This window comes from Pygoscelis adeliae, unplaced genomic scaffold, assembly GCF_000699105.1.
Source record: "Pygoscelis adeliae isolate BGI_AS28 unplaced genomic scaffold, ASM69910v1 Scaffold348, whole genome shotgun sequence".
NCBI lineage: Eukaryota > Metazoa > Chordata > Aves > Sphenisciformes > Spheniscidae > Pygoscelis > Pygoscelis adeliae.
In genome coordinates, this window is record NW_008825307.1 from 11343 (window position 1) to 31080 (window position 19738).

Consider the following 19738-nt stretch of genomic DNA (forward strand, 5'->3'; position numbering starts at 1 on the left):
CCCCCCCCCCCCCCCCCCCCATTTGCTCACTCTCACAAACCCACAGCTGTGTTTTTTTAATGGAGTTCCTTTCTTCAATGAGATTGGAAAATGTGTTTATCATACAGGATCTGGCAGAACAGATACATCCTATTAAACAACAGAGCAGTTACAGAAAGGAGACCTCTTTCTTCAGGAAAAAAGAGCTTTCTTTTCCCCCTCATCTATTTGCACTGCCATAAAAGTGTTCTCAACACAAAAACAGGCCAAAAAAACCCCAATACCTGACTAGCATTTTGGCAAAATTAGGAGCCCTAGGATATGCACCAATATTGATATATGCACTAATATTTTCACTCAGCTTCCACAGGATAAATTCTAAACAGTGTGGTGTAAAAAAACTGCCAGCTGAAACAACGTCTGCACTACAACCACCAACCCTGCTAAGTTGAACAACGGAATCCCTGTTGATAACACTGGAAAATATTTTGACAATGTGTATCAAAGTTACTTGCAGAACATTTGGTTCTGTTCTGCACGTCCATTTCCCAGGCTACATACAAGTTGAGACTGGCTTTCTCCCACATGCTCTCTACATGTATACATACACACGTGCAAACAAAATATACTGACTCACATGGACTGTGCTATTTCCAACAGTACTGCACATTCTCCTGTGCTATGTCTTACTGGCACTTCAGTGGCACTCTGCTCCATCTTTTTATTTCATTTTCCACTGCTGTATTCTCTCTATTCCATAATCAAACATTTGTTTTCCCTTTAATTTCTAAGAAACGCTTGGTCTGAATCCTGACTCATGGCCAACAGCTCAAAGGACTGAAAAGAGTGTTTCAAACCTGCCATGTCAACACTTCAGCTCCAAGATCTATTTCCCTTCTATTGGTACTCCAGAGTTCTGTTTCAATCCTTTCCTAGTTTGATGCTATATTTTCTAACTATATTATCATCTATACATTAACTACTTCTATGCACAGAACATGGGGGTTTTTTTGCAGTATGCACAGATTTGTATTGTACTGTGGCAGCAACTGAAGATCCCAAAACATCTTCTTGTCATCTTTTATATGCACAAAAAGACAACCATCCTGAACTTAAAATGAATTTATCATTCACAATCTGCCACAATTACATGCCTGTTCAGTACCACTGCCTTTCATTTTCGTATGCCCAAGCAGCATTTGGTCCAGTTCCTCCCAGTATTGCTTCATTATTCCTCTTCAAATATAATTTCTCTTTTTTGCAAACAAGCAAGCTCCTGGCTGCACTCCTGAACAGAAGACAAAATTTCTCTCTGTGTCTCTTCAGTAAAAAGCCTGAACTGCTTCTGAACACAGGAAAAAAAGCATCAAAATCTCAAACCCCAGTTTAACCAAAGGAAAGACACCTGACAGCTATTCCTAAGACTCACCGTTGGTGACCAGTCTTTTTATGTACAGTAGGAATATGGACAAGTGGGATATAAGAATTTAGATTTTGCCATCTTCAGTGCTATCTACAGTGGCTGACTCATGCATGTGCACAAGCGTACACACAGACACACTTCAGTATAGCATTGGTGCTTAACATAGATTCACCTTCCAGTTATGCTGTTGTGAACACTGGGCAGCAACACCACATTAGTTTCGTTAATTTGCTCTGAAAGAGACTTGGAAACAGATCCGTCCAATTAATTCTACAGAGATATTCTAAAAGCAGGCTGGACTCCATTATGTTGCCAGCTAGGGGAGGTTTAGATTGGACATGAGGAAAAATTTCTTTATTGAAAGAGTGGTTAAACATTGGAACAGGCTGCCCAGGGAAGGGGTGGAGTCACCATCCCTGGAAGTATTTAAAAGACGTGTAGATGCGGCACTTCAGGACATGGTTTAGTGGACATGGTGGTGTTGGGCTGACAGTTGGACTCGATGATCTTAGAGGTCTTTTCCAACCTTAATGATTCTATGATTCTATGACTGAAATTTCTCTGTACAAATATTTGCCACTTCAATGGCAAAGTTCTCAAAAAGCAGAATTCCCTGGCAGACATCCTGCAGGCATCTATCTCTGTCCCATGCCCTTCTCACATCCTTGCATCTCTTTCTCTGTATTTCTTATTCCTGGAGACTGAATGCATCCCCTGAATGTAGCTGCTCCGTTTACCACATACAGAAAAGAGTTTTATACACTGGACAGCATGCACACAACTGACACAGCAGTGTAATAAATATGGAAGCACAGTAGCAGATGACCCCCACTGTTTTCCCTCATAATTCTTGTAGTCCAATTAGTGGAGTCCTGAAGTAAATAAGATTTAAAGCCATTCACTGTCTGGCAGCCTCACAGCCCCTCACTATACTCAGTTTAAGACTGCAGGATTTCACGTTTTACTGTAAAATAAGGTTTTAACATAAAAAAGTTCCAAACAAAGCCATTCCCAGTAAAAGGCCTCAGACAAAGAGGTACAGCTATGCTTTTTCTTGCAACAATGGTTTTGCATGACGGTACTGCCATCATATGACTGCAATCAAATATAAGTTTTCCAAGACATCTCTCAACACAATGGTGAGAGTAAAAGCTATGGCACTGTTAATGTGAAAGCAGAGGTATTAAAGGGGTGGAAGAGAAGACTATCTCTTCTGTGACTGGACAGAAGAAACTTTTAAGTTCAATCAAGAAATTGGCAGAGATAGAAAAGGACAATACTACAGCAAAATGCATTATTCAGAAGAGTTGCCTCCCTTCCATACCACATGTGAATTTGATTCTCTTTCCAAGAAAGTGAAAGAAAGGAGATGAAAAGGAGTAATCTAGAAGAGGATTTTGAGTGCCACATCATCTGGACAGAGAGTTATACCTTGGCAGCTGCTTTTTGGACTAGAAATCATGTTAGGCCATTCATTACAAACTAGTCTATGCACTACAAAAAATGAGGGGGGGGCGGAGGATTTAATGAAGATGTCCCTGCTTCCAAGTAAATACGGTATAAATTCCCATAGTCTGCATTTGTTGTACGTTTACAAAGAAGATGATTTCTAAGGGATACGTTCTCTGTGCTATTTAAGGCTGATAGTGCTTTATAACTCAACAGCATCCTATATAACCAGTACATATCACATATGAGGGAACTAAATAATTCATAGTAAGAGGCAGTTCACCTATGATCAAAATGTGAGACCAATCCAGGGACTCTGTTAACATCTTGAAGTAAAGAGAAAACTGCCACGTTATATGAAGTTAAGCTTCTTGGATTCTGCACCAACTTAACAATTAGGGAAGTTCTTTTCAGTGCTGATCCCTGCTGGCACACAGAGAAACATTTAAGAAATCTCGTATTTTACATATATGCTTATTGTTAATATCTGCTGTGTTCCAGGCAGGTATCAGCAAAGCACTATTAAGGTATTTTCACTTCATCAGAATGCCTCATTTCTTGCTTCAACATCAGCTTTGCTAACACCACTGACATTAAGGATGCCTAAGAAGCCCTTATCCCTGGGATAATTCTCTTCCTCTCAGTACAGCACGTTGATCATACCCATCCAGTGATACGTAATTCAGTCTACCTTTCACTGCAGGAGCAAGGGAAAAAGGAAGTATTAGAGTTTGTAGAAGAGATGTCCTGACTACACGTCTTTCTTCCAGAGGGGCTCTTCATTCTAGGAATGAAAATCCCCCTAGTTTGGTCTTTCACATGGTGAGATGGCTTCTTGCACTGCTCCAGCTGGAATAAAAACTCTGTTCAGGCACAGCTGTAAGAAAGACTATCTTGTCTAATTCCAGAGAAGTTACTATTTGAGACTCTTAGGTAACATAGGATGAGAACTGCATTTATTTCTCTAAATCTGTAGTCTTCTGTAACACCCATCTCAACCTCCCTCATCAATGCCACCCATGATTCTATGCATAGCCCATTAGGATTTGCTGTGTAGTGTCCGAAATTTCCACTAAAACTTAATGATGCGCGTTGATGAATGAACCTTCTTTAACACTGACACTTGCACAGCGCTGTCTCTGGCCTGGAATGGTTTGAGACACCCCCATGGGCAAGATTTTCAAGGGTCACTCTAAAGCTGGTGTTCTGACTGGTGTGTTGATGGTACATTCTCATCCAGTCAGGAAGCAGGTCCATGTGTAACAGTGAGCTAAGTAACACTGAAAAGTCCACTGGTTTGGTGGTCATGATGCCAATGGGATATTGTGAGCAGTACTTATGTGTTGCGCACTCCCAGAGATTGTTCCAGTTCTTGCCGGCGCTGCTGGATCTGAAAGAAAAAGAAAAACTGTACAGTTCAGCAGATTCAATTGTTCAGTGGCAGGAAGATTCATTTATAAGCCAGCAGTGTGGAGAATTCCTTCATACCTTGCAATAGAAATATCTGCTCACAGCCTCTTGAGACCATGGCTCATGATAAAATTCAGCTCTGCGTTCTTCCTCTGGGTTTCCAACTACATCAGTCATCACCTGTGACAAAAATAAAAACATTTTTCACTATAGCTCTTCTACCATGTAGAGAAACATTGAGATTTACCTAGAGTCAAAATTTAGCTACATTACTACATTAAAGATGTTCAGGACTGTTCTCGAAGCCCAAGGCAAATGGACAATGAATGGCATGTGTGCTTACTACCAAAACCAGATGGTCGCATACAAACTGAACTGTGAACAGCTCTTAACCTCTGCTCAACTGTGCCAAGGAGTAATTCTGGGCACCAGTAGTTGCCCAGGCTAAGAAGTGCCATGATCTCCAGTAATTTAACAGCATGGACAGTTTAGTTCCAGTGCCCAGGAAAAATTCCCCGGTACTGTATATTTTATTAGCCTATGTATCCAAAGAACCTCAGTAGTTACCCATACACAGGGTTAACAGCTTGAAATTGTTAAGGTATTCACATCAGATTGAAGCACAACTCTGTACCAGTATTGCCCTTATTGCAAAGCATATCTTACCTTGATTTCAAGGAAAGCTCTGATGGGGAAAGCATTAAGGAAAAATAACACTATTGAAATGCGATGAACAGAAAATCCTAGTAATTCCAAAATGGCCAAAGTCCTGAGCTGATTTTTCAGTCTCTACACAGCTGCGGAGAAAGCAAGATTTGAAAAACCAACCAGTTGTTTAAGGAATTAGTGGATGGGACTGCCTGGAAAACTGCCCTTAGGGACAAGGGAGCTGAACAGAGCTGGCAGCTCTTTAAGGACATTTTTCCTCAGAATGAAAGAGCTCTAAATTCCCATGTATAAGAAACTGGGCAAGGAAGGCAGGAGACCAGCATGGCTCAGTAAGGAACCTCCTGGTCAAACTAAAGTGTAAGAAGGAAATGCACAGGCAGTGGAACCAGGGACAAGTATCTTGGGAAGAATATAGGGATGCTGCCCGGTTGTGTAGGGATGGGCTCAGGAAAGCCGAGGCACAGCTAGAGCTGAATTTGGCAAGGGATGTGAAGAATAATAAGAAGGGCTTTTACAGGTACATTGGCCAGAAAAGGAAGATTAAAGAAAATGTACGCCCCCCGCCCCCCGTAAATAAGACAGGAGAACTGGTGACAACCAATATGGAGAAGGTTAATTGACAGGGTTTTTTGCCTCAGTTCTCAATGGTAATCTCTCTTCCCAAATCTCTCAAGCCCCTGAACCTCAAGGGGGAAATAAGTCCCTCCCATCGTAGGAGAAGATCAGGTTTGAGACCATCTGAGGAACCTGAATATACACAAGTCCATGGGACGTGACGAAATGCATGCCAGGATCCTGAGGGTACTGGCTGATGTAGTCACTAAGCCACTCTCCAACATATTTGAAAAGTCACAGCAGTCAGGCAAAGTCCCCAGTGACCGGAAAAAGGGAAACATCACACCCATTTTTAAAAAGGGTAAAAAGGAGGATCCTGGGAACTACCGACCAGTCAGCCTCACCTCTGTGTCCAGTAAGATTATGAAACAGATCCTCCTGGAAGACATGTCGGAACATATGGAAGGCAGGGAGGTGATTAGAGACAGCCAACATGGCTTCACCAAAGGCAAATCGTGCGTGACTAATCTAGTGGCCTTCTACGATGGAGTGACTGCATTGGTGGATAAGGGAAGAGCAACTGATGTTATCACCTGGGTCGGGGCAATCCTCAGTATCAATACAGACAGAAGGATGAACAGATTGAGAGCAGCCCTGCAGAGAAGGATTTGGGGATACTGGTGGACAAAAAATTAGATATGAGTCGGCAATGTGCGCTTGCAGCCCAGAAAGCCAATTGTTTCCTGGGCTGCATCAAAAATGCAGCCAGCAGATCGAGGGAGGGGATTGTGCCCCTCTACTCTGCTCTCATGAGACCCCACCTAGAGCACTGCGTCCAGCTCTGGGGTCCACAGTACAAGAAAGACATGGACCTGTTGGAGCAGGTCCACAGGAGGCCATGAAAATGCTCAGAGGGCTGGAACACCTCTCCTATGAAGAAAAGATGAGAGAGTTGGGGTTGTTCAGCCTGGAGAAGAGAAGGCTCCAGGGAGACCTTATTGCGGCCTTTCAATATTTAAAGGGGGCTTATAAGGAAGATGGAGAGAGACTTTTTACCAAGACCTGTAGTTACAGGACAAGGGGCAATGGTTTTAAACTGAAAGAGGGTAGGTTTAGACTAGATATAAGGAAGACTTTTTTTATGATGAGGGTAGTGAGACACTGGAACAGGTTGTCCAGAGAAGCTGTGGATGCCCCATCCCTGGAAGTGTTCAAGGTCAGGTTGGATGGGGCTTTGAGCAACCTGATCTAGTGAAAGATGTCCCTGTCCGCAGCAGGGGAGTTGGACTAGATGATCTTTGAAGGTTTCTTCCAACCCAAACCACTCTATGATTCTATAAAAAAATAAAATTCTGATGACTAAGTCTCCAGCATCACAGAATCAAGGGTAATTATAACATTATTAGTGTCTTTTGCAGAGTAGTATTGTGTAATCACAATTCTGATGCCAGCAGGGCAGAACACTATAGAAAAGTCCCTCATGGGACTGGTTGTCAGTCAGGGAGAACACTGAACAACTCTTCTATGTATGCAGCTAGAGAAGCTCCACAACGCCTTAGTTTGTAAGCTCTTCAAGCTAAAGGCTGCATTATTTAAACATTCTTTCAGATGCCTGTCCCCTTTTGAATACAATATAAATAATCATAATCTTAACAGTAGATTTTTGGAAGACTACTGACTACAAACTAGACATTTATGTTTGAAACACACAATGATTTTATTAAAATAATTTCATGGATTCATTAATACAACTGGTTTTGAGGTGTCTGAGTTAAAGACACAAAGTGTGAAACTTTATGAGGAAAGATTATTCATTTTTGCTGGCCAACAACTGAACTTCTTTACATTCCATTTCTTGCGTATCTCAAAGCTAAACGCAGAGGCAGCTGATATCTAATCTGCCTATTTCTTAAATAAGATTAAATTATGAACTAACAAAACACACAAATTGTGTTATTGTACTATAGGATGCTCCTGCTGAGTTTTATATAGCTTCAATTTTACAGAGTACACCAACACAGCCCTGCACTTCAATCTTACTGTCTGACCACAAGTTCACCTACCGCCCCCATTAAGCACCACTGTTCTACTGGAAATGGAATACAGGCTAAACTGTCTTTTCTGTATACTGTCTGCTTTGGGTTTGCAGTATGCCACCCACTGTCTGTCTTCCACCAATTTTCCATCCTGGATGTTTTAGCTATACACTCTACATACATTTAGATAAAATTCTTACATTCTGGTTCCACTATTCATTCTTCTTCAAACCTTAGCTCACCTTAAGATCCCTACTTTGGGACCGGAGAAGGTCTTGGATGTATCCTTTGGGATCTTTGGAGAAACTCAGCATGAAATCACGTTGTATTTTTAACTGATTTATTGATTCGATTGTCTCATGAATCTGAGAGAAAAAAACAAAGCAAATGTTACTTAATTCCTCTCATGCTCCAGTGACCCTGAGGTCAGCCCCATTAGCATCTTTGTACTTCTTGTAATGTACAAAGGTGACAATTCTACACTGCAGACTTGTGCAGGTTCCCATGGCTTTTTCCCTTCAAAGAGGGAGTTAACCGCAATCCTGCAATTACATTTTGGTGTCACTTGTACTTCTGCAACACAAGTAGGTACAGGATTCTTCTTCACTTCCTGCGTTGAACTGCTAGATGGCATGCTATATACAATACTGAAGAGCTAAGTCATGTCACTGTACAATGTAGTAATTTCCTGTGTACAATCAGTCTTTCTGCCAAGTCTGGGATTTTTCAGGAAAGGTGCTACATAAATATGTCTTTAAACAGTGCCCAATACAAGAAAGCAGTTATTTCCCTGGTTAATCATCGTCATATCTTCAATACCCTGCTATGATCCTTAAAATTTCTAGTGATTGCCTGATCAAGTCCATGTTAATTGAACTCACATAACAGCTGTGACTTCTAGACTTTTTCTTATGAGAAAGCCTACTAAAGTCACAATGGCTGCAAAAAAGAGGAGTGTGAACAATGAGAAATCAGGATTATGGAAGGTTTATAGAAAATGAATCATAACTTCAGAAATATTATGAAAGAAATGAGCATTAACCAGCGGGGAAGAATGAAGACTCCAAAGAGAAGTCAAGGTCCTATAATCATCCTGGATAACGAAATAAAGTATGATCAATGGGAGGACAGTTAATAAATCATTTGCACATACAGACACAGAAAAGCAAACTTTTGCTACCCTGTTCCTCTAAAATTCTAGTTTGAGATTGTAAACCTATCTTGTTTAATTTCATATATACAGCTATTTTGCCAAAACAGCTAATGTGGCCAGGCACATGGGAGAAAATAATGCTCCCCTGATCTGGCTACACCACCAAGGCCACTAGTATAAGCACAACTATATGGTATGTTAACAGAAGAGAGCTGCTGTCAACTTAAAATCATTCCTTATTTGGGAAAATGATGTAGCCATGCTGGAGAGAAATCTGTTGGCATGCACCAAGTTTCCACTAGAGGACTCTGTGGCAGCACAGCAATAAATGGTACAGATGATAACAATGCAGCAGTCAATGCTTGTTTACCCAGAAGTGACTTCAGTAACTTCACTAATCACAGCTTGCCCTCTGCTGTAGCAAATGCTCAAAAAAGAGGTGATACAGACATGAGAAAAGGTGAGCTGGACTGGAAAAGAATAATCCTTTGCATGCCGCATGCAAGCCTATGTAGGCTGGGAACCAGCTGGCTGAGCAGCTGCCCTGCTGAAAAGGACCTTTTGCAAGAGCCATAAAACAAAAGATGCTGCAACAGTTACCAGAATCCATAGGATTGCTAGTGTCCAAACCCCCTTTAAAATTGCATGAAGACAGAAGTTTAATGTATTTGTTTGTATTAGAGGTAAACAAACAGAAACTGGGCCTGACTGTATGTCACATAAATCATATCTGGTCCACGATGTCTCACCTCTTCTTCTTCCCTTGCTCTGAAAAGCCACTTTTGTTTAGCCCTTACCAAGCCAAATCAGCCATTTACACATGTGCCAAAAGCTAGCTAACAGTCCGCATGACATGAACCCCTAATACAGCCTGCAGAGCTCACCACTGCTATAAGACAGATACTATTATTTGAAGTGTGCATGATCCTCTTTCAGTAACACTGAAAACAAGTCTGCCAAACTGCTCCAAGTGATTTTTCTTCCATACGTTTTCCATATTTGCACCTACTGCAGAGAGATGTGCAACCGTGCATGCACAAAACACATCTGGAGTATAAGATTCTCTTAGCTTTGCCTTATAGCAATTTAGTAAGATACCATGACCTCTCAATAAAAAGTTATAGTCAAACAGTTCCGATGATTCTTGAATGCCAGGGGACTCATTACTACCTGTGAAACTCTGCTTCTATCACCTCGACAACTGTGTCAGGCCCTGGATCAAATCCTAAGTGGGAATGCCACTCCCCCCTCTGTATTCCCATTGCATGTGGCTGATTCATCCCTTGAAAGCACATCCAATTGAGAAGTCCCTGTCTCACAACATTACTGGCTTTGACTTGTGACACCAAACCCACATGAAGGTACACAGTGAGTATATATGCCATGTGATACTTTACTCCTGGGCTAGTACCTTGTTGTCCAATGCTGTAATCTCCTGTTGGTTAGCTGTTGAGAGAAGAAAACTACTCATCTGTCCCTTTAATGGGTCTTCAACTTCTACATCTATGTCATAACAAGCCGTCTTCTTCTGATCGTTGGGGTCAACACTATGGAGAAGACATATAACAGAAGATCATGAGAACTGCCATAATGAATCAGAGTAAATATCCATCCAGCCCAGAATATACTCTTCAATAAAGCCTGTTGCAGATGCTGTGAGAACAGTTTAAGAACAGGGGTATCTTTATATATTTGTATATCCTAGTATATCCTCTGATCTTTCATCAGTCAGAATTCAGAGACTTTTGAGCTGGAGGTTTTGTCCAGACCACCAACTTTAATAGCTTCTAAAGGACATAGTCTTCAGTAAGTTGTCTAACATCTTCCTGAAACCTGTTATAACTCTGGCCTCCAAAGTAATCCCCAGTGGTAAATACCATACTGGTATGGTCTCTGCTCGACTGCATCTTTTTTGAGATAGGGTAGGTAGAACTGTACACTACCATTCTGGATGTGAACACATAAGGACATTTTATTTGGTTCTTGGTTCCTTCTCTAATAATTCCTAGCACTGTAATTGTATTGGCAGCTATGCAGCATTGTAATGATTCCCAGCTACTTTTAAAAGGTAGCAGTGAATTTGGGGACCACCACTTTATTTGTAAAGTTGCCTGCTTAATTCTTCAAAGAATATAGCCAGTCATGCCTTCCTGTTCCAGAAGCTATATTGACTCTTCCCCAATATATCACATGTCTGTTAACTTCATTCTCTACTACAGTTAGTACCAACTGGCTTCCAATATCCAGGATCGGTCCTGGTATGTTTTTGGCATCACACTAACTATTTCCCACCCCTTTGGTACTGGTGGAGATTTCAGTCATTGGTAACACATTGTATAGAATCATAGAATCATTTAGGTTGGAAAAGACCCTTAAGATCATCGAGTCCAACTACAAACCTAACACTGCCAAGTCCACCACTAAACCATGTCCCTAAGTGCCTTGTCTACACGTCTTTTAAATACTTCCAGGGATGGTGACTCCACCACTTCCCTGGGCAGCCTCTTCCAATGCTTGACAACCCTTTTGGTGAAGAAATTCTTCCTAACATCCAAGCTAAACCTCCCCTGGTGCAGCTTGAGGACGTTTCCTCTCGTCCTATCGCTTGTTACTTGGGAGAAGAGACCGACCCCCACCTCGCTACAACCTCCTTTCAGGTATTATTATTATTATTATTATTATTATTATTATTATTATTTCCTTGATGTCAATATGAGCTCTAATAGGGTTTTTTCAATTTGTTACTTAAAAGAGAAAGGAAAATTAGCCGCTGCACTATTCTCCCTCTGTTTCCAAAGCCAGCAGAGACCATTGAGGAATTTGCAGCATTCTGTTTCAGATATCTGTCAACCCCTTTTGCCCCAAAATATGGAACCAGGGTTAAACACGGTCAATGCCATTTCTACTTGGCGTGAGTCTTGGAAACAAGGAGTTAATGCATGCTACAACAGCTATTGCTTTTACTGACAGCATATGTTCATTATGAGATGAACAGTTTAAGCCAACTGAGTACACAGGAACATTAATAGCAAAGGAATGGCTATATTAACTTCAAAAAGCTTACATTAATGCAATGTGAAATTGTACATTTTGTGAGGCTTTCAAGTTCATTTTTTCCAAGTAATTTGTGCACAAAAAGTCTCAGAAACTTTTCAGCAGCTGTGCGGTGCTTAGTTGCTGGCTGGGGTTAAACCACAACAAGCAGTTGGCAAATTGGTTCAGTGGTTGACTACATTCACTCTTAAAAATTGAATGCAAGGGGGCAGGGCAGAGGGTCTGTGAGAGTCTGTTCAAAGCTCAACTGGACTAGGCCTCTAAGCATCCTGATATAATTTGAACCTGCTTTGAGTTGGGAGGGGGGAGCTCTAGGTGACCACCAGCAATCCCTTCTACTATACATTATTCCATGATTTAATGAGTCTAAAAATTACTTACTTCCTTATATTCAGAAATATTTGTTGTCAATATTCTGTAGGAAATCAAATCACTACACTCAATTAACAATAATGTTTAAACACCCAGAATCAGAGTTTTGACCCAAGACCACAAAGGAACTTGGGAAAGACTGAAATGTCTTAACAGCAAGGTTGCAATCCCCAAAAGTCTCTTTATCCCCCTCCCCCCTGCACACAGTCGTCACTTAAATATGGAATGTGCTGGAAGTGCACTAGATAGCTGAAAGTTGTATTTCATCTACTATGCCAGAAATACATCTGTTTTGACAAGGATGCCAGAAGCTCAGTACCTTGGTCACAATGGCCTTCTCTGAATCTAGGCATTCTTTATTGTAAATCTCTTGAGATCTCTGACTAGTTGGCATTCTTAGAATAAGATTAACACCGAAGCAGCTGACCCAAACCCAACAAAGCATGCATGGACTGGCCACTGTATTTGAAACTGTAATACTGTTGTACATTTTACATAATAACTCAGTGATTGGAATGATTGCCCATGATGTACAATATCTTACTTCAATTCCTTTTCTTCCCCTCTAAGTGGATTCAAACTCTCATTCCTCTCCCCTTAGGAAAGAAACCTGACCAACTCTCTCAATGGTATTCTAGTACGGATAAAAATGATAAGAAGTTTTGCACGCTCCTAGAGAATTGGTACCATTCTATTGAAAATAATTCAGAATTATATAGACCAGAATGACACAGAGAATGAACACACAACAAAGTCCAAGGTACTCACCTGGAAGTTGTAAAAACTGGATTCTGGTCCCTGCTACTGTAGCTGTTTCTGTATTTTACAGAGTGAGTGTTTTGCACATGACAGTGCTGAGCTGACTGACCAGCTTACCTGATGATATGGTTTATCACTATAGGGTCTGGTGGCAGCAACAGGTTAGTGAGTCTCTGAGGAATTTCAGAAAACTTTAGCCGTGGACAGTCAAAGATCTGGAATATAATAAAGCATGTTATCCTTGTCCAAAACCTAACTTGCAATTAAATAAGAAAGTAAGAAATCAACAGTTCAAAAGTAAGGTGATTTTGAAAGCTGTAATTCTGGCTCCTTGCACAGAATACATTTTTGGTCACTTCTGTCCCTGCAAATTGCTGGTGAACTTACAATCTGGGCTAGCTGACAGACGCATCAGATGACAATTTCAGGCGTCCCACTTTTGGTTTAGCTGCTGAAGGGCACAGGCTACTTTAATAGGACATCAGGATCAACTGTATGAATGATGGGAGAAAAGTGAACACCTCCTGTCTCACTAAGGGTTTGCAGCAGCATGTCGTAAAGAAAACATTTTTTTTTTTACCAGAGGAAATATAAAAACAGTTTTGCTTTTTTTCCCAAGGCATGTTTCCTGCAATATTTTGTGCTAAAGAAAAATACAAGAAAACATTTTTGGATTTTAAAACTATTTGCATTTTTTTTAAGATTAAGGAAAAAAAAAGTCAACAGGTTTTACTTATTTTTAATCAAAACCTAAACACAGCCTCTTGGAACGGATCCACTCCTTTCCAATCAACATCTCATGGCTACCTTCTCTTTACTATGGTCCAGAAGCTAAATATGTATTGAATTCAGAAAAAAAAATATTTTGAAAAGGATCAAACTCCGTAGTTTTTGAAAATTTTCTGTGAGTAATTGCAATGCGTGGCCATGAATCTAGAACCACTCCTTACACCTGGAGTTTTCAGAAATGTAATTATTACAGCCTTTTTTTCCTACTGGGATTTTTAATGCTCTGAACAGGTGAATAGGCTTTTCTCTAAAGATATTCCATTTAAACAGACTTAAAAAAAACCCCGAACTATCTATATATTAACATTTGACTTAAAACATGCCGTTATGTGGAGGCAATTTGTAAAAATGTTGAGGCCTATGCAAATGCCTCTTAGGGAAACTATTTCCACCTGATAGAAGAGAGATACTACTTGTAGTATTGTGTCTATGAACAGAAACATGCTTTGCAGCTCTAGAGACAAAGGATGCAGGCAGGGTTGAAAAGAATGGACTATCAGGTTAGGTTGTAGAATGGACATACGAAGTCAGACTGTTCAACTAGGATGCTGTGGTTCCTCAGATAGAGTATCTTCTGAAATCCATAATTTTCTGGAGTGAGGGAATTCGGTAGCAGAAATACCTAGAAGCCAGCTCTGGCTTTTGAAATACCTTTGGACCTTTTTTCTTGCTTTTGCTTCTAACACTGTGGATTTCAAATCTCCCAGCTGACGTAAACCGTGTTTCTAAACAGTAAAGGATCCTTCTTCATCAACTCTAAAATCTGTCTAATTTTCTGGACTTACCTGCATCCAGGAATTCAGCCAGCTAGTTTCTAAAGAGCAAGGAAGTAACCAAATCTACTGAGTTTGCAACTCACTCTTTATTTCCCTTCTGAATTCTGACACTTGATAGAGATGACTGTAGAATTCCCACTCAAAATCTTTGCATACCAAGCTCCATCCAATCTGATGTCACCACTGGCTCAACACTCATGTCAAACTCCTAATGTGGATGCCCAAAAGACAAAAGCTTTAAGAAGGGAAAAGGGAGCAAGGACACACAATATTGAGAGAAGGGGTGGGAGACTGGAAACTAAGTCTAGATGGAATTTTCCTAAAGCTTCTCACATTCCTACTCAACTGGAGTTAATGGTCTAAACTTATAACCACTGGCTCTGAAAGTCTATATGGCTACAGTAATTCTGGTGTGTGAGGTAATTCATTCAGTGGTGATTTTTTAGTCTGTACTGTATTGTGTCATTAGATATAACCACAAACACACCAGCATAGGATTTAGAAAAGCTGGCATACCAAATGAGAAGACCAGTATCTAAAAGGGAATGCTAGAGACACTGATGTGTTATGTACTGCTCCCCAAGTGATCTGTGCACTCCTAGCTATGACCATGATTTTTTCCAGGAGTTCCACGCCTAAAACTATATAGTCTACAGAAATATCATCAGACTGGAAGGCATTCCTAACGCAATTCCTTTACCCTCCATATCTCAATCTTAGAGTATTAGGGTGAAAAACAAAAAAACTAATCATGAAATGTTTCATTTGATTTAATGGGATTCATTTTCTAAGTACTAACATCAGTTCTGAAAGCAATATTAGCTACTTAGGACAATTTTGCCAGAGAACTAAGGAAAATGGAAACATTCATATCAATCCCATTTATGATTTAAATCTATGCAAGCACCACATTCTTATTAAACTATTCCAGATTAGCCAGCTCTTGCAGGGAGTGAGGTTCGGTCTCCTAAAAAGGAATCCGCTACTTCACAACGCTCTCATTTGACTAATCTTCTGAGGATGGGAAGACAATTATCAGGTCTGATGGTATTCCTGAAGAATTCTAACACAAAGGAGACCTATGAGCTAATAAGCCTCTGATGAAAATACATGAAGAGAAGATGGCTCCAGCAAGTTCTTATTCTAGGAAAGTTCTTAAGCTGAAAATTAAAATACATAAAAGTGAGAAGGCGCTCCTGCTTACCATAAATAAGGTATGAACTGCTGTACTGGATCAGACAAAGGATCTACAACACATCTACCACACTATTCCGCCCTTGATAGTGGCCAAAAGTGGATACTAAAGGAAAAATGTAAGAACAGGAGGAACATATACTGGTCCTTCCCCCAAAAAACTCTCCCAATCTCCACAGCTTTGCAATTACCTTGCATTTATAACAGCCCAATATTTTTTTTCCATTGGTTTGTCACTTTTGGAGCCTATATGCACTTTTAGCATTTGTAATGTCCTATTGCAAGGAGTTCCACAGTTTAACTATGCTCGATTCCTTTTGTTTAATTTGCTATCTGCCAGTTTCAGTTGATGGCCTCTAATTATTTACCAAAATAAACAGTAATTACTCCTTGTTCACCTTTTCCATTCTGCTCATGATTTTTCAAATCGTTTTCACCTCCTTTTTTCCATTTTCTCTTTGGGCTGGCACAAACAAAATTGAGTCTACGTTGGCTATAGATAAATAGAGAATGGAAATCAAATCATATAAGCAACAGAGCAAACAGCTTTGTCATTTTGCCAAAAATTCTTATGTGGTTTTAAGATGGAATTTTCACTATATATGAAAAAGACTGCATGCTGTAATTCTCAAAAAAAACCCCGAAACAAGAGAGTGACTATATAATCCAAATCACTTTGGTTCTATATTCCTAAAAATACCCATGAATCTCACAATTATCTTGTTGTATTTTGTGTTTTCAAATGTGGAAAAAAACAGTGCTGCCTTTAAGTTTATTTCAAGCACTGGTCACTTTAAACTGTTGTAGGGCAAATTAATAACAGAAAATAAAAGCTTAAAAAGAAAACTAGGACACAGCTTTCATTGCAACGTTTACTTCCAATGCTCACTAAAACATGATTCATTTATTATAACTGCCAGTACTTTCCCTAAACAGGAGTATGTCAGAAACCCTATCTTTGGGTACTTTCAAAATAAATTAGGTAAGCCTGAAGCTACAGAAAAACAAAGTCAATTAAGACAGTGATAGCTCAGATAACATTACCTTTACAAAATAAATATAATCATATTTACAGGAAAGGTGGAGATGCTTTTAAGTGGCCTTCTTGGTTAATTCTAGAGGTCATTGTGAAAGACAAAAAGTCTTAATGTGCTACTTTCAAAACGTCATGCAGATCATTGAGGTTATTCTGTAATCTGAAGCAGACGTAGGAAAAAATAGCTTTTCTAATTATTTCTTCCTTGCTTCCCTTCATAAACAGGGAAAGAGAAGAAAACAGGTCTACATATGATTTGGCAATCAGAATCAGCAGATTATTTCATGTTTCTTAGTACAAAATGATACATTGGGGGGAAAAAACCAGTAAATCAATACAGTGAAACAATTAGAGAAAGTCCTCCTTCCTGGAAAGGCCACAACTTATGTGGGAGTGCTGAACCACCAGATGTGTTTTTTTGACAACATGGAAGGTTTTGACAACATGGGGAATGTTTTGACAACATGGCGAAGGTGCTTATTATATTAGTTGTAGTGACTGTTGAAAGCCATTCAGTACTGAAGACACTGCAAATCATTAAGGGAAGATAAAAATCAGTAATTTTCATCCATCCAAAATTCGCGGATGGATATTATAGTTTGCCTCTAAAGAGCTACTGTGTCCAAAAAGGAGTTACCTGCTGGAAGTACTTGTCGCAGTTAATGTATTCCTTATCATGGGAGTCTTGCAGCTTATTTGTTTTGATGTACTGCCAGAGAGCCTGGATGATGGCTGATCGGGTCTGTGTGTGTATCCCCAGCAAACGGGCTAATCGCGGGTCCAGTTTAAACTGTGGAGGCTGTAACAGAAAGAGAAGAGATGGACATGGCAATAGAGAGAAAAGCAGACAGATACACAGGTATGAAGTTTCAGCTTTAATTCTCGAGGGACTCTGTTCCTCAGGAGAAGCACGCCATTCAATGGCAGAGATTGCAAAAATACAAGTTGCTCAGATGTGTACCACTGTCAGTGCTCTGGAAGAACTATGTCTAGGGTTTGAAAAGAAAGAGGGACACTCTACATCTGCTATGCACACAGACTATCTGTATCACATGCTTTCGAGAATAATAACTTGCATGAAGATTCAGGAAAGAATTTTCCTTTTCAATATTGATGCGTAATTTGACTTTAGGGAGTGGGAGAAGAAAAAGAATGGTCCTTCCTCTGAATTACTGGAGGTTAACCACAGATAGAGAGAATGAAGTCAGGATGATGCTTCTACTGTTGCTAATAACAGTTCAGCTGCCTCACATCAACAAAGTATGTATGTACAGAACCAACTGTATGAGGTTCAACAAGGCCAAGTGCCAGGTCCTGCACTTTGGCCACAACAACCCCATGCAGCGCTACAGGCTGGGGGAAGAGTGGCTGGAAAGCTGCCTGGCGGAAAAGGACCTGGGGGTGCTGGTTGACAGCCGGCTGAACACAAGGTGGCAGTGTGCCCAGGCTGCCAAGAAGGCCAATGGCCTCCTGGCCTGCATCAGAAATAGTGTGGCCAGGAGGAGTAGGGAAGTGATCGTGCCCCTGTACTCGGCACTGGTGAGGCCGCCCCTCGAATACTGTGTTCAGTTTTGGGCCCCTCACTACAAGAAGGATGTTGAGATGTTGGAGCGTGTCCAGAGAAGGGCAACGAGGCTGGGGAGGGGTCTGCACAGCAAGTGTGATGAGGAGCGGCTGAGGGAGCTAGCGTTGTTTAGCCTGGAAAAAAGGAGGCTGAGGGGAGACCTCATCGCTCTCTACAACTACTTGAAAGGAGGCTGTGGCGAGGCGGGTGTTGGTCTCTTCTCCCAAGTAACTGGCAAAAGGACGAGAGGAAATGGCCTCAAAGTTGTGCCAGGGGAGGTTTAGATTGGACGTGAGGAAAAATTTCTTTACTGAAAGAGTGGTTAAACATTGGAACAGGCTGCCCAGGGAAGGGGTGGAGTCACCATCCCTGGAAGTATTTAAAAGACGGGTAGATGAGGCACTTAGGGACATGATTTAGTGGGCATGGTGGTGTTGGGTTGACGGTTGGACTCGATGACCTTGGAGGTCTCTTTCAACCTTAATGATTCTATGATTCTATAAGTACCTTGGAACTCTGTTTTTCGGGCATGTTCCCACCATTCTGCTACATACCAGAAAATTTACCCAACCACAACTAGTCAATGGAAGGTATTTCTAGTCAATGGAAGGTATTTCTTCTCCTGACCTCTGTAATACAACTCTTCAACTACCCTGTTCTGCATCTCTAGTAATATACATTCCTTGGATACCTTGGAATTTGGTGCCTCTTCAAGTGTGTACCCATACTCAAGTTTAATATTTGCCACGTTATTAGGCAAGGGTTACTCTGTTGGGTGCTAGGTCACCCAAAGCTAGCTTTATAACAAATCAAGACTTAAGGATAAGAGCACATCTATTTTAAAGCATAAATTTATAATAATGGTGAGCATAACAAACATCATTATATTGTCTTGACAATAAAGATGCTCACTGGCTATATCAGCATTTCAGTTAGCTCATACGCTCCCTAAAATTAATAAAATTTTCTCTCTGTTAACATAAAATGGAATGTCTTTATCCTGGATAGATGCTATTTGCACGGAGGGGAAAGAGAATGGCACAGAATGAGTTCTTAAAGTTATACAATCAAAATGTATCTGAGACTGAACTACCATTGAAAAGGGAGATCCCATCTCCTCTCAGCAGTGCATTTCTATCAATTTCCTCAAGACAGCAACGTTTCTTTCAGGGATGGTCTCAGTCAGAGTAGTGAGCTCCACAACTGCAAATCTCCATCATTTGTGCCACGAGAATGGAGACTGTGGCAGTGTACACCCACAACTGAAAGCGTTTTTTTGGAGCAGCTTAGCCTTACAACAGCTTAAAACAGTTGGAAACTGTGCTCAGGCACCTCTTTTATATTCTATCCCAAGGCAGAATAACCTGATTTTGCCTATTGGTTGTTTTTGTTTCTGTGACTGGGATCAGGGAACTGATTTGGAAGTAAGTTTTGTTAGCTTTCAAATGGCTCAGTTCCCCGACTTGTTTGTGTTCAGCCCACAAATACTACTAGTACAATAGAACTAATACTGACAAAAG

At 40.6% G+C, this 19738-nt stretch overlaps 1 protein-coding gene across 4 annotated transcripts in view; it reads right to left on the reverse strand.

Moving 5' to 3' along the window:
• Positions 1-2920: 2920 nt before the first annotated feature.
• SMARCD3 (SWI/SNF related, matrix associated, actin dependent regulator of chromatin, subfamily d, member 3) overlaps positions 2921-19738 on the reverse strand; it is a 106444-nt gene continuing 89626 nt past the window's right edge. For all 4 annotated transcript variants that reach the window (XM_009330221.1, XM_009330220.1, XM_009330222.1 and 1 more), the window contains exons 8-13: positions 17292-17453; positions 12977-13074; positions 10086-10221; positions 7764-7886; positions 4340-4441; positions 2921-4241 (exon numbers count right to left, since the gene is read on the reverse strand). In XM_009330221.1, the coding sequence (XP_009328496.1) occupies positions 4188-4241; positions 4340-4441; positions 7764-7886; positions 10086-10221; positions 12977-13074; positions 17292-17453 (675 nt within the window). In that variant the 3' untranslated portion in view covers positions 2921-4187. The remainder of the gene's footprint in view (positions 4242-4339; positions 4442-7763; positions 7887-10085; positions 10222-12976; positions 13075-17291; positions 17454-19738) is intronic.